Source organism: Pygocentrus nattereri, chromosome 13 (assembly GCF_015220715.1).
Source record: "Pygocentrus nattereri isolate fPygNat1 chromosome 13, fPygNat1.pri, whole genome shotgun sequence".
NCBI classification, from domain to species: domain Eukaryota; kingdom Metazoa; phylum Chordata; class Actinopteri; order Characiformes; family Serrasalmidae; genus Pygocentrus; species Pygocentrus nattereri.
The window spans coordinates 19,519,539-19,534,113 of NC_051223.1; the positions used below are offsets into that span (position 1 = coordinate 19,519,539).

The following is a 14,575-nucleotide window of genomic DNA, read 5'->3' on the forward strand; positions in this document are numbered from 1 at the left end:
TATACGTCACCCCTGGGGGATGGCTTTTTAAGGGAATGGATAAGCTAGGAGAGGGTATTTAAAGGTCCTCTTCAGGGGATGTTTTCTCCACAAGATATTTTTCATAAATGGTATTCATGAAAATACTTTAACCACCTGTTGAAAGCTATAGTGGCTCTTTTAGTTTCTCTAGGATTGCAGTGAAGTATTAAAGACAGAGTTTCCTCACTGGTGGTCTCAGCTTCAGATGCTCTGTCTTCAGAGGCATACAGCCTGTCTGATCTGCTGTACTTTAAGATGGCTGCAACTGTTGCTGTGTATGAACCTTGTGTATCAAGCTAGATGTTAGCTAGTCACTATTAGCAAGCAGTGACCTGCTTTGCACACCTTGACAACAACAAGCCATTTAGACACACACACAGTTTGTGAAGTGGCATCTTGTCTTTAAAAATCAGGAGTTTAATTTGATGCAGTTAGCAGCAATTTAACAAGTTATGTTATGGGGCATTTTTGTTGTAGCATTTTGAAATTCACTAAAATGGTGGTCTGTGGTTGGCCAGCGTTGGATGTCATGAATCTTTCAGTCAACAGTTTGATCAATTCTCAAGGCTTGGCGTAATAGTTTATGCTATAGATGAAAGATATCCATTGTATGGCCTACTAACTTTTTTTGTTCTGTTTTTTAACCCAGTGAATGCATTTCATGTATTTGAAATGATAATTAAATTGGTTAAGAGCAGACTGGAAATGAATTCATTATAGATCACTTATATCTCTGAAATGAAAACTAGACCCCCCCCCCTTCATGAGCAGTCCATTTTAAAGATGGAAAACATTGGCTGGTATTTCATTGCTCTTGCCTCATAGGTGTAAGCATTCAGAGAAAGGATTCTCTGCAGAGCAGCATCCTGTTCAAGGGGAATTATTGCTCAGTTAGTCACGGACAGTGATGTGTGCCACTGTCAATGATTCGCTGCTTGTTAGGCCCTGGTTTGCCAGACTCTGTGAGCCTCTGTGGTCAGGTGAAGCCCTCAGTTATTTGGTGGTCACTAATGAGCAGAGGGCCAAAAGTGCATAAATGCTGAATCTAAATGTGGGGATTAACAGAGAGAGAATACTGTGGTTTTATGGCAGGTCATTTTCTTGTGTTTTTACAATTGTGCTGCTGCATTTATTAATTACAAGTTAACTAATGGAAGTATACTCCAAAAAAAAAGTACAAATGCTAGAAAAACAAGAGTTCTTACTGTCATTTTGCCATTAAATACTATTTACCTCGCTAGTTACATAATACATTTTCTTTCTTTATTGACAGGAAGTCTGCACTATTGACTACTCTATTCTTTAGGTTGTTTTGAAGTTAACAGATGACGAACACGTGGCAAAAATGTTCTGAATGTTTTCTTATTTTCTTTCTGCAAAACAACACTGCATATCCAACAGTTACTTCAAATCAAATTCAAATCATAATGAAATGTCTTCTCTTCATTTACAAAAACAAATGTGGAATCAATTGAGGGTTCAGAAGTTTTCTAGCACTGTCAACATCAATATCTCTACTTGTTGCAGTGAGTAAAAGATAGGGTGTAACAGTATACTTGGTATTTGAACGATATTTTGAACTCAAATGAAGACATTTTGTTACTCTATTCCTGCGTTTTGCATGGTAGTTTGTAAACCTCCATATGCAAACAATGCAATTGCTTTCATATTTGGTATCAGAGAACTCTTGAACTGCTAGTAATGTTACATGGGGTCAAATCAGATGCTTAGCCTTTCTACGTGTATCTTAAGGGTTTTAGATTCACTGCCTTTCTTTTTGTAAATGTTAAGCCCTGCAGACTTTCAGCTTAGATTCAAAGGTATTAACATCCAAATCAGGTGAACTGTGCAGGGATTTTAAAAAGTTTTCATAGTTTTTTAGGGGATAAAATGTAATTCAACAACCTAACAAACAACATTAAATTGTCATTTTTAATACTGGGTTGCCTGAAGTCTGGAATACATAGACATTACTAGACACTTGGTTTCTTCCCTTGTGATGCTCTGCCAGGCTTTGACTTAAGCTGTCTTCAGTTGCTGCTTGCTCTCTGTTTTAACTTAAGTTTTGGACCGAGGTCAGAAGATTGGCTTGGTCATTATAGAACATTTTACTTTTTTGCCTTAAAGTTGGATTGAAGTGTTTAATCACCATACGCCTCAGGTCACTGTCCATCACCACTGTTAAGTCCAGTTCAACGTTTTTGAAGTTTTTTTCCTGAATCTCAGCAGAAAATATATCCCTATGCCCTTCAGAATTTATGTTGCTCAGTGTTTACATGATTGATAAGTACAAGGGACCCAGTTACATTGATAGCCAAACATGCCCACACCATGACACTACCTCCATCATGCTTTAGAGTACATGCTTTAAATCATGAGCAAATTCCAAATTTAAGTGCCACACTTAAAATCTACCCTAGCCCTTTTATCTGCTTACTTCTAAGCAAAATAATGAGGGACGAACTCACAGCTGGCCATGAAAAAGCTGAGCAGCCAGTTGTCCAGTACTAAAATGGGGTCCTATGCATGAAAATGGTTGTATTTCCTACACCGTTCATCTGATTTGGTTGTAAATACCATGAAATTAAAGCTGAAAGTGTGCAGTTAAAGCTCATGTTTAATTTCAACTCCCAATATGCTGTGGTAGACAGTTAAAATAACAACTGTGTCAACATACAAACATATATGGACCTGACTGCCTGTCACCTACCACCAATTTCTGTGCTCTTGTTTTGGGTTTAATTTAATGCACTAAGAGCACAATGCTGGGTGGCAATGTTGGGTTCGCTGAGCACGTTGACTCCGAATGTCAGTGTGCACCTTTATTAAAAACAGTGGTTTCAAATTGTTGGAGGCTGTAAAACTTTCCATATTCACTATGCAGTGGCCTTTAGAAGCTAATATACAAGTCCTGAATATAATGTTTTTTCTTGATAAACTGCATAAACTAGATTGCATTTCCTTAATAAACTAAATGCGAAGTATATTTTTTGTCTATATACACAACAGCTAGATTGCTTTCCTCCAAGAAATACAGTATTGAGTATTTCAGTAGTTTTGTTTTCTTCCATCAGGATGTTCTTTTACAGGCTGGTGGATTTTGTGGAACTAAACCTGTCTGTAAAATGATGAGTTTGAGAAACAGCACAGCAGCACAGTAATGAGTGCTGTAAGCCCACACCGTAGACGGGCATTTTATCTTGTGAGACAGATCCTTCATTGTCATTCATTTATTTTGGCTGCCGATAATGCCTTGCTGCTTATCACCGCTCGCTCTCCTTCCAAATGTGCAAATTACAGCTGGCTGCAGCGATTCCCGTCACCACGCAGAGGCTGCCAGCAGCGCGGGCAGGATTACCCCGCTTTAGCACTTACTCCCACAGCCCTCTGTAGGAAATGATTGTCATCATTTATACTCTACTCACCTGGTTTGGTGAAGTGATCCAGGGCAGGTCTGCTGCAGACACAGGGCCACCAGAAGACAAAACAGACTCAGCTCAGTGGATATCTTTCTTCTGCTTAGAATTTTATGGCCCTGTATAAACATTTATGAGAATGCAGAGAACTGAGAATGCAGTTATTGAGCTATAACAGAGGATGCCTTCGTGTAAAGCCATGTTGTTTTATTGGTCTCCACCATGTGTGTGAACGTGATGACATGCTGTTGTGATTGACTTTTCGTATTTCTGTCATGCAGGTATGCGGATCTTGGTCACTCTCCTGCTGGACACTCTCCCCATGCTGGGCAATGTGTTGCTGCTCTGCTTCTTTGTCTTTTTCATCTTTGGGATTGTGGGCGTCCAGCTGTGGGCAGGACTTCTCCGAAACCGCTGCTTCCTGCCTGAGAACTTCTCCCTGTAAGTGTTCAGCACCTGCATCTAAAATTCTGAAGTTATTCTGTGTTGTCAAAGTTAACTTGTTAATAATGCGTTGTAGCCCTCTCATTCAAATACGACTGTTAAATAGCCTTTGAAGCGATATCTGACTTGACGATACTGGGCAGAGTTTGCAGGAGACCTATGAATAAATAAACAAGCAGCAAACTAACCAAAGCAAAGCAAAGTGGAAAGCTCCAGTTCCCATGGGGAGTCTCCACTCTAACACGAATATATGAGCTGAACGAACGAGAGCAAGAGGCTAGAATTGCAGAGCAATTGGACCAATTCTCTGTAAATATAATGTATTTGATATTTATATGATAAACGGTTAGTTCTAGCAGCGCAATCTGATTGGTTGAGAGGGGTTCTAGCCATGTTGTAATTTGTGATAACAGTGCTTTTTTCACAACAACTATATCAGAGCACTGGTTGCCAAGTAACAGTCGCTTTGCAGCTGACCTTTAGTACATCTCTACCACATACAACAGAAAACGAACATTTCATTCAACATAATGGTTTGGAAACTCAGATGATTGATGCATTAGTCAATAAGAGACCATCTAAAAAGTGCATAATGTGGGTGTCTTTATGTTTTTTAGGAAGTTTTATTTCCCAATGCGTTTATTTCTGTTTAACCAAAAGTTAAACTAAAAATATTGCATTTATTTCTATCTAACTAAAAGTTATAGTTTGCTATCTGTTTTTCAGGAGTGAGAAATATGTATGTGTTTGATCATTTTTGGGTGTTTATTTCATGAGAAATTAAGAAGTAAAAGTCATAAATCCATTGAAAGTACAATATTAAAACGATTTTCATTCAAAGGAACAATTATTCAAAAGGATGCTACATTTCTGGTGGAAGGAATTGCTTATATTAAAGTATATTTGATATAATATTTGAAGATTTTTGCTGTAAATTTTTACTTATTTTGCAGAACTGCTGTAGAAAACAAAATAGAAAATTTGAGGTTGCGTGTATATGATGTTATTTATGATAACGCTGTCTTGTGTTCTGTTGCATAAGTGCATTTACACAATGAAACATGTTATAGAATTATTTAAAGTAATAAATACATTCTGATTAAGCATATTTTGGCCATAACTATAGCTTCACCAAAATGCACTGCTTGGATGTGATTAATTGCAATTAAAATAGAATTAATTATTTGAGTTGTTTGACAGCCCTGTATTATGGTCAAGAATTGAAAGACATGTATGGGCTCTTTATCATTTTAATGAATTAATTTGCAATATTTTTTTCTGTTACTATTTACTATGTACAAAAAAAACAAAGAACCCATTTCAGAGTGCCACACCCTACTTTTCTTACCCCATTCCTTTTCCAATGCATAGGATCTGAGTAATCAAAAGTAAAACAAATTCAAATGTAAATGGGTTATTATACATGATAAAATATCACACCCTATAATATATAATATCAAGAAAAGATTGTGCCTAGTTTGTGAGGTGGGAGCCCGTGCTGAAAGAATGTTTTAGCAGTAACCACAGTCTGCAGTCATCTTTTATAATAGATCATTTATCTACAGATAAGTATACATTTATAGAGAGCTTATAACTTATACATCAGAGTCTCAGGACCTGCAGACACTTTTTTTGAGCACAGCACGAGAATCCTACTTAATTGACGTTTCTACCCCCCAAATATAAAACACTCACGTGTTGTTTTTGCTAGCTTCAGTGAGATATCTTGTGTTATCGCTTGACCACAAAACCAAGTCACAGAGAATTAAGGAACAGAAAATCAGAATTGTGGCTCAGCTGGAATGATTCCTTTTGCAGCACAGAGACTGGCTGGCAGCGGTGATTATGTAACATTAAGCCTATCCTAAAATGTTAAATTGCTGTTAAGAAATAAATATTTCATTGGGGCCTGGAGCCGAGGAAGGCCCTGATTTGTCCCTTCGGGTAATTGAAGCTACTTGTGCAGCTAATTTGCCATGTCACTTTCGTTCTGAGGTGAATTTGTGTTGACAGACGGCCCAATTATCCTCTGTCTGAAAGAGGCACCATTAGAGCTAGGCCTCGCTCGGCACCCTTGTCCTCTGGAGGTAGTTAGCGTTGATCCCTCTGCAGCCTGACTGGTGCTTAAATGACTGTTTGGCCAGCATACTGTAAGAGATACTGAGGCTAAGGTAAAGGGTTGCAGGATGCTCCAAGCTTTGGGATGACTCTGTAGGGTGTATACAGCAGCACGAAGCTTCCATTTACTGAATTGTTCACCACTCATGATTGTATTTACATCAGCCTTTTTCCCTCAGCCCCTTTTCTTCTTCTCATCAGACTTCATATTTTGGCTTATATGTGTCTGCTGGTGGCAGAGCACGTTCAGCCTTATAATCAGGCCTGGCACCATGGCGGGGGTCATTCAGAAGGAGTATTGTGCTCTCTCAGCTTTGTGTTTTTTATTTTCTCCTAGGAGATGTAGCTTACCCTTCAAAATGCATTTAAGTCAAGTCTTCTTTTTTTCTTTCTTATACATATCTGAAATCAAATTCTGCATGACCATTCAAATAAAACGTAATCAAAAAGAGGAAAAGAAATTCAGGTCACAGGAAGGCTACAGTAGTGCCACAATATGGAGAAGAATGAAAACATAACCATGGAAATAGAGCTGCACAATATCCAAAAGCTATTTATTAGGGAATCTAAAAGGCCTAGAGGTGGCACGGGGATAAACCATGTAGCAATATATCAATAATGATATTTACAGGAATGACATTAATTTCCTAGCCAAATTTGTTTAGTTGTGTCAGCAGGTATTGCCTTATAGGAGTCTGATATCATAGTCTTGCTGTGTGCTACATTTTTCAGTTTGGTTCACTTTTTCTTTATGTAGCAAAAGCTTAACTTTCCTGATCTTTTAATTGAACTGACTAAGATAATCATACTGAGACTGAAGTAATGTTACTTATTTAACGTAAATTCAATCAATGGGCACATTTAAAATCAGCTGGCATTGCCCAGTGTGCAATCAAATAATAAGGACAGTATCACAGTAACCATGTGACTGGTTGTACCTCCTTGTGACAATTTTGTGTAAACTGAGCTGAAATTAACAGAGTGTATTTTATTGTTTTACTTGCTTGCGTTTTAGTAAATGTGGATATTTGTTTAATGATACAGTTTAGCTTAAACAAATAAATAAATAAATAAATATATCTGTCATAAACATACGTACCCATCTCTTACAGCAGAGCTGCAATGGTCTGTAAAGTAAAACTACCTGGTTTATAAACTATATTTGAATACCAATCACTCATTTCCTATCTCTCTTCAGTCCCCAAAGCCTAGAGCTGCACAACTACTACCACACTGAGAACGACGACGAGAACCCGTTCATCTGCTCTCAGCCGCGAGAAACTGGCATGCGCCAGTGCAGCTCCATCCCCACGCTGCACGAGGAGGGGCTGCAGTGTGGCCTGGACATGGGAGCCTACAACAGCACAGACAACACCACCTGTGTGAACTGGAACCAGTACTACACCAACTGTTCTGCTGGAGATGTCAACCCCTTCAAGGGAGCAATCAACTTTGATAACATTGGCTATGCCTGGATCGCCATCTTTCAGGTGAGTGGTATTTATGGATGTTGATTGGTGTTAGTGACTTTGAGCTGGACTAGTTTTACATGGGGAACTACTTTAATTTGAGAGACCCCCAACAAGATTATTCTGTGTTTTTAATCCAGCATGGATTAAAATGTCTGAAGTCACAACCCCATAACTCATTTAAATTAGACGATACATATCTAAAAGAGTAGTACATTGTCATAGGAGAGCGGGGCACAACTTAACGTGGGGTAAAATGTATTTTATGTAGATAAACAGGTTCAAATAGTATGTGCTTTTAGCCATCTTCTTGTGTTCCCATAGCAACCTCACCTGCAAATCCTGACAGCAATCTGATGGATATTTCTCAAGATTCTCCCTGAATACTGGCTTTAAACCATTAAATAGTACATTTTTCATCTGGCATATTTTTTAATTCCTGAGTGCCTGTAAGTCACAGAATTCACACCTGTGTTATTTTAATCACCTTCTGCATAGCTGTAAAATAGCACTGTTTTGAAGGATGTAAATCATAGTCAGACCTAGCCTGGCAAAAGTACAGCCTCCAAACAGTGGAGTTAGCTGTATCACAGTGTTACAATTAAGCCATCCAAAGAATACATGAGGGAAGTCAATATCCCCCTAATATAAATTCAAAAGAGCTAACTGGAATGAATTCATTTTCAAATATTTACATTTTTTTTTAGATTTTTGCTCTTCTACTCAGTGGGCAAAAACAAACATGCCACATTTGACACAGCCTCTTTGGGATAATCATATTGAGTTCAGTGCATATATTTTAATGTTTTTAGGTTAGAAAGCTTGTCTGGTTTAAACAATGCAGAATTTTAATGAATTTGTGTTTGCATTGACTTACCAGACTGTTCTAGTTAGTGACTGTTATAACTAACCCCTCTGTTTATTTCAATAAACCCCAACTATGAGATTGATCTATGAGGCCAGCTTGGCTGAGCAAGATGCTAACAAGGCTCCTGCATAAATTGACATAAGCCAGAGCCCACCCACCTGTCAAGACAATCCTACCCTCAGTAATAGTCTCATTAGAATTTACCTTAATGGACTGCAGTAACAAAACTGTGTTGTTATTGTTATTAAGTTTTGTCGGAAAGTACATTATAAAGACCGTTTCTCCATCCCGTATGAATCAGCCAGTCCCTTACATATTATATAATAGAACCTCTACTGGTTAAACTGATCTAGCTGTAATAATGCTTAACTTGCAGAAGTACTAATAGACACAATGGCCAAAAGAGGCAGGCACAGTTTCCCATGACTGTGAATTCAGCAAGGGGTTGAAACTTTACACACTTTTCACAGCCCTGTCATTGTGCTCACCGACAACCAACTTTCAGTGTTCTCCTGTTCTGACACTTAATTCTGTATTCAAACAGTGAGTGTCTTGGGATTTTGGCGGCTGAAGATGATGACGGAATTCAGCTGTCCCTGTTAACTTTGTATAGCCTTTTATCTCAGAGCAACGATAAAGTTTTAATTTTTCAGCATATTACGGTATGCTCCCCTGATCTTAATCTTAAATTCAAGTCACACAAAGTGCAATACAAGTCTCGGTGGGGATGTTCGTCACATTTTAGGAATGAATCAAAATAGAAATCTATTAAATATTTAGAAAGCTGCCATGTCCTGAAGATGGGCAGGGATTGAAGGCTTAATCTTCCGTTTGCAAGTCACCAATACCGTGGCCTGGGTGCTAGACACCTAATTTACTGGCTCTAAAATGAATTAGCTGTCCGACAGCTCCTAGTCCTGCTAGTGCGCTCGATAGAAACCTGAAATTGCAGAGGTGTTGCTCTTCAGCTGTGTGAGGAGTGACAAATGGGACAGAGGGAGCAGAGGATGATTTGGCACCAGGATGTTCCATTGAGCCTGCAGGTCTTTCAGGTCCTGCTTTGAAATCTCCCGTCTTCTTAATGTTGACTGTTTGGATCAGAAACCACAGCTGCACTGGGCAATTAATCTCGCAACTTAGCGTTTTGCTTATAAAACACTATATCAGGATTGTGTCCTATTGTAACAAGAATTTCTTATTTTCAAAAACAGAGGTGCTCTGTGTGGTTTATAGCTCATTTGATTCCAGATGTCTCCTAGATACCTCCAGTCAATGCATGGATTTGTTAAATTCTGCCAGAAGCACACTTTACATAATATGATGAAACACTTATATGATGAACACCAAACTAGATATTGGATGATAAATTATACTGCACTGCCACAAGGAGAGTTTTGGAAATGGTTAAAAGAACACAATCACCCATTCAATTAGTCAGTCAGTCAGTCAGTCAATCAGTCAATCAGTCAGCCAATCAATCAATCAATCAATCAATGCACCAGTATTTAAAGTCCTTGTATAGTCATTATATGTATATATTACTAAGTATATTGAGGGTGGCCCTAATTTGCAGTGTGGCCAGTGATCAGGATGAGAACAAGGGATCAAAAAGAGCAATAAGCACTGAATTAAAAAGATAAAACATAAGATAATAAAAAGATAATAACATTTCAAAGGGTAAATAAATAAGTACATACCTTAATAAATAAGGAATAGATGGTTTATTTTTTAAGAGCCGACGTATCTCTCCATTCCTTTCATTTTTCTCTTCTTTCCCCTGCAGGTCATCACTCTGGAGGGTTGGGTGGACATCATGTACTTTGTGATGGATGCGCACTCGTTTTACAACTTTATCTACTTCATCCTCCTGATCATAGTAAGAGGCTCTTGGCTCTTACATGTCTTGACCTGAGCAGATCACATGTAAAGATAGGGCTGTTCTCCTGTTATCCAGCGCTCTGCCCTATTAGACAGGATGTAGCGCCGCGCTGCCCAGCCGCTGTGATTCAGAGGCTTAGCCACACTCCAACCTAGTTACAGGAGAATGATCTTTTCTGGCTTACACTTGTAAATGGCAAACAATTATTTCAGATTAAATAAAGTTGTACAGGGAGTATGTGGTCAGGGTACTGATGGTTTTATGTGTCCAAGGCAGTTAGCTGTAATGTAATAGATGCTGCAATGCTGAGTGCTTAGTCTCATCCCAAACTATTTAACTCTTCCATTCTGAGGCCACTAAGAGATGCAGTCAAGTATAAGTAGTGACAATCATGTTACGCAGCTTTAGCATTATGAGCTTTTGATTGCTTCGTAATAAGTATTAACTATGTAATATTGTGTTCATGTCACAAGGCCTTATTTAAAAACCTAAGCAAATCAGTTCCTATGATTTTCAACTCTTTTGCTGTGTTGTATTGAAACTACTAATAAAATCACAAGTTCCACTTTGCAGTTTAGTGATCACCTAAACTGTAGGCTTATTGTTAGGCCATTAAACATATTGTTTAATAGCTACTATAAATTAGTCTATAAATTAGACTTATTTGATTTATGAATTCATGTCATTCAGTTATATATTATTAGACTGAGAAAACCTATCCATGCTCTGCATAGTTCTTTCTTAGCAACTGTTGCTGGGTTGGACAAACTTTTCAGATGATTTATAATATCCTATTTAACCTAATGAGACATTTTTTCATTGGGATCTAAAGATTTGTGGTGTTTGTCTACATTGCTGCTTGCAGCTTGCTTTTGAGCAATATATTGTTGCACTTTCTGTTTTTACCAAAATGTCAAGATATACATTATGATTCTGACAAGGAAAATATTGTCAGCATATCCCACATAGTGCAGCCATGTGACAGTAACTAGTTGTGTAGACTATGATCTTAACTCCTAAGATGGCTAGCTCACATGTGTATGAAATATTTCTAGCAGAAACAATATGCTAATACTCCATAACATGATCATTCTGAGCATGCATTTTATGCAGAGAGGCATGGTGGCACAGCAGGTAGACCAGGGTCCTTTCTGTGTGGAGTTTGCATGTTATCCCTGGGTCTGTCTGGTTTCTTTCTACTGTACCACGATGTGTAGTCAAGCCAATTGGACATGCTAAATTGCCCCTAGGGGTGTGTGTGTGTGTGTGTGTGTGTGTGTGTGTGTGTGTGTGTGTGTGTGTGTGTGTGTGTGTGTGTGACCTGACCTGCAATGGACCTGTCTTCTGCCCAGTGACCACTGGCTCGAGTTCCCCCATGACCCAGAAGTGTGTTAGAAAATGTATGTGTGCATTCAATGCATTAAGTATAATAACATATAATGTAATAGACTGACAAATCACTCAGTGATGCTTAGTGTATGCTTATATGATGATAAATACTATATGATGATAAATACAGATTTTCTTCTTTTCAGGGAACAAATATGATTCCAAGCGCATATTGAGACCCATATTGCATTGATTCCCGATCCCTTAAAACATTCAACTTTCAAAAAGCATTCATGACAAACGAAAGCAGTGCCAATAGAAGAAAATTCACATTCCTGTACATTCATAAAATACTCACTAATATTTCATGAGGCGATAATCCTGTAGCTGTGACCATGTAATTTTACTGTAATATTACAGCACAATTTAGAAATACTTCAGGAACTTAGACTGTGTATCAGTCATGAATGTTTTGTAGCTGTACATAATTTTAATACTAAGTACAACATTTAACAGTTGAGTAGGCTTATCCCATACTTTCATTTAATTTTTATTACTTGAATAGATTTTAATGTATGATTATTATGAAGTATACACTAAGCATTATTGAGGTTTTAATTCAGTACATGAGATGTGTGCTACTCCTCAGTGAATGTGTTTAATGAATATTGGATATTCATTCATATTGGAGCGTTACTGTTTGTGAATATATATAAAGCATTACCTAAAAAACATTATTGTGTGACAGAAAAACAACACTGAATGCTTGCATTGTGGCCAAAAAAGAGTTTTGCCTCTAGAATTTCTTATTAGGTGAATAGAATTTTTGTCAACATTCTATGAAGCTTGTCCAACCTCCCAGTGGAAACTGGAAGTGGGAGGAGCATGTATAGGTTGGCTGAAGTATGGGCCCGTGCAACAGCTGTTGAATTCTATGGAGCTAAATAAAGGCATCCTTTCTTTCTCTAGGTGGGCTCCTTCTTCATGATCAACCTATGTCTGGTTGTCATAGCTACTCAGTTCTCAGAGACGAAGCAGCGCGAGAGTCAGCTGATGAAGGAGCAGAGGGTGCGCTTCATGTCCAATGCCAGCACACTGGCCAGCTTCTCTGAGCCGGGCAGCTGTTATGATGAACTCTTGAAATATTTGGTCTACATTGTACGGAAGGCAGCCAGGCAGCTGGGTCACCTTACTCGGGTGGCTGCACGCCGGGCGGGGCTAAGAGTACTCGCCTCCCCTGCCTTGGAGCCTCCGCACACCAAGAGACGGAGGCAGAAGCAACGTCAGGGGTCCATCCACCATTTGGTGCACCACCACCACCATCACCACCACCACCACTACCACCTTGGCAATGGAAGTGTCCGTAATGAGAGGACCAGAGAAATAGAAACGGGTAATGGTGCAGGTGCTGGCTCGGGACGCCTCACTCTTCCCTCCATCATCCCTCTGCAGGACCCCTCCTCTACATCCTGTTCTGCAGTGCTGGGTCCTGGCAGTGCAGAGTCCGTACACAGTGTCTATCACACAGCCTGCCATTTGGAGCCTCTGCGCTGCACCCCCTCACCTGGACCCTCAGCCCTGCAGGCTTACAAAAGGAACTCAGTGCCATTTGCAGCACCGGCACACAAAAACTATCCAACGCTACAGCCCTGCCTACCTCTGGAGCACCTCAGGCAGAGGAGCCTGGAGCCAGGAGGGGTCAGCTGCACTGCCAGTGTCCTGACTAACCTCAATATCCCCCCCAATCCCACCAACACCCCTCAGTGTCTGCTGGACACACAAGGACCTGCAGGTAAATGAGTTAAAGCATTCTTATTTTTATAAAGAGTTAAGGCTGATTTACACTTCTGCTAAGAACATAAATGTATTTGCATACAGAATGCTAAAGTACAGCTGCACTAAGGCCCAAACCCATTTCACTCCTTGCCCCTACCATGTGGCCCTTAGCTGTCCGTTTTGTGCCTTCCTGCCTAGGGGTAGGGTGTCCCGATTGTTGTTGAGATGGAGGGGTGGGGTGGAGTGTTAGCGCTACATAGCCCTCCAAGCAGAGGTTTTTGGGAGGCACACTCCAAATGGAGTGTTATGAGAAAAAAAGGAATTATAATAGTTCAATGTCAGTTAAAGTATTATGTCATTTTCTTCATAACGAGCATTGAAAATCACAAATAGTATGCTAATGCCTTGGTAGCTAGCTAAATTTCCCGTTCCACCTTAAAATAGTCCAGAGGTACTGATGCCTGAAATGCCAGAATGTAACTTCTGCTCCGTCTAAAGTGGAACAGGAAAATTTGAACAAGAAGCTGGAGAATAGCTGACTTCACCTTCACATTACCAAAGAATTAGGGGTGGGTGATAATATCAGCTGTGAAGTTGCGGAACATTACCCTCCTCTGCTATCGCTGCAGACTGACAGGGTCGTCTATAGAGCACATTTAATAGAGAGATTTCAACCACTACCCATGGTAACTCAGTTCCAAGGTGCAAGGTGACACTTGAAAATAAGGGGTAGGGTTAAAAATAAGAAATGGGATTGGGCCTAATACTGCTATCCATTCTGTACTCCAATGCAAGTTTTGGGCCTAATACTGCTATCAATCTCTACTACAATGCAAGTTTTGGCTTTCTTCCAAAGCTGTACTTTGTCAGACCTTTTTTATTAAAGCTTGAAAGAAGTAGCATTATTAAGTTAGAAGAAAAAGCCCTAACTTTAACCTATCTCTCACATAAACTCTTACATGTGGTATCTGTGATTCACTCTGTAAAGGCTGAAATAGAAGTTCAGAATCAGGCATCATGTTGAATTTCATGGGAGTTTTTCGGTTAATGTCACATGCACAGCCTCAAAAAGAAGGTCCGGTTCAATATTTAGCTCTTGGATGCAATTATACATTAAACATTGTACTGAGAAGACATAATGACAACAGTAGATAATTCACTTATATCCTTGGAAGACAAGCTGCTCACCAAGTATTGACTGAGCTCTTCTTGAATACTAACTTAATGCCCTCTCAATCATCAGATCCATCTTTAC

The 14,575-nt window shown here is 39.3% G+C and overlaps 1 protein-coding gene across 14 annotated transcripts in view; it reads left to right on the plus strand.

The window, feature by feature from the left end:
• The window catches only part of cacna1g (calcium channel, voltage-dependent, T type, alpha 1G subunit), a 322,261-nt gene that overhangs the window by 163,881 nt on the left and 143,805 nt on the right, over positions 1-14,575 (plus strand). For all 14 annotated transcript variants that reach the window (XM_017695914.2, XM_017695912.2, XM_017695906.2 and 11 more), the window contains exons 6-9: positions 3,719-3,878; positions 7,198-7,489; positions 10,120-10,212; positions 12,514-13,336. In XM_017695914.2, the coding sequence (XP_017551403.2) occupies positions 3,719-3,878; positions 7,198-7,489; positions 10,120-10,212; positions 12,514-13,336 (1,368 nt within the window). The remainder of the gene's footprint in view (positions 1-3,718; positions 3,879-7,197; positions 7,490-10,119; positions 10,213-12,513; positions 13,337-14,575) is intronic.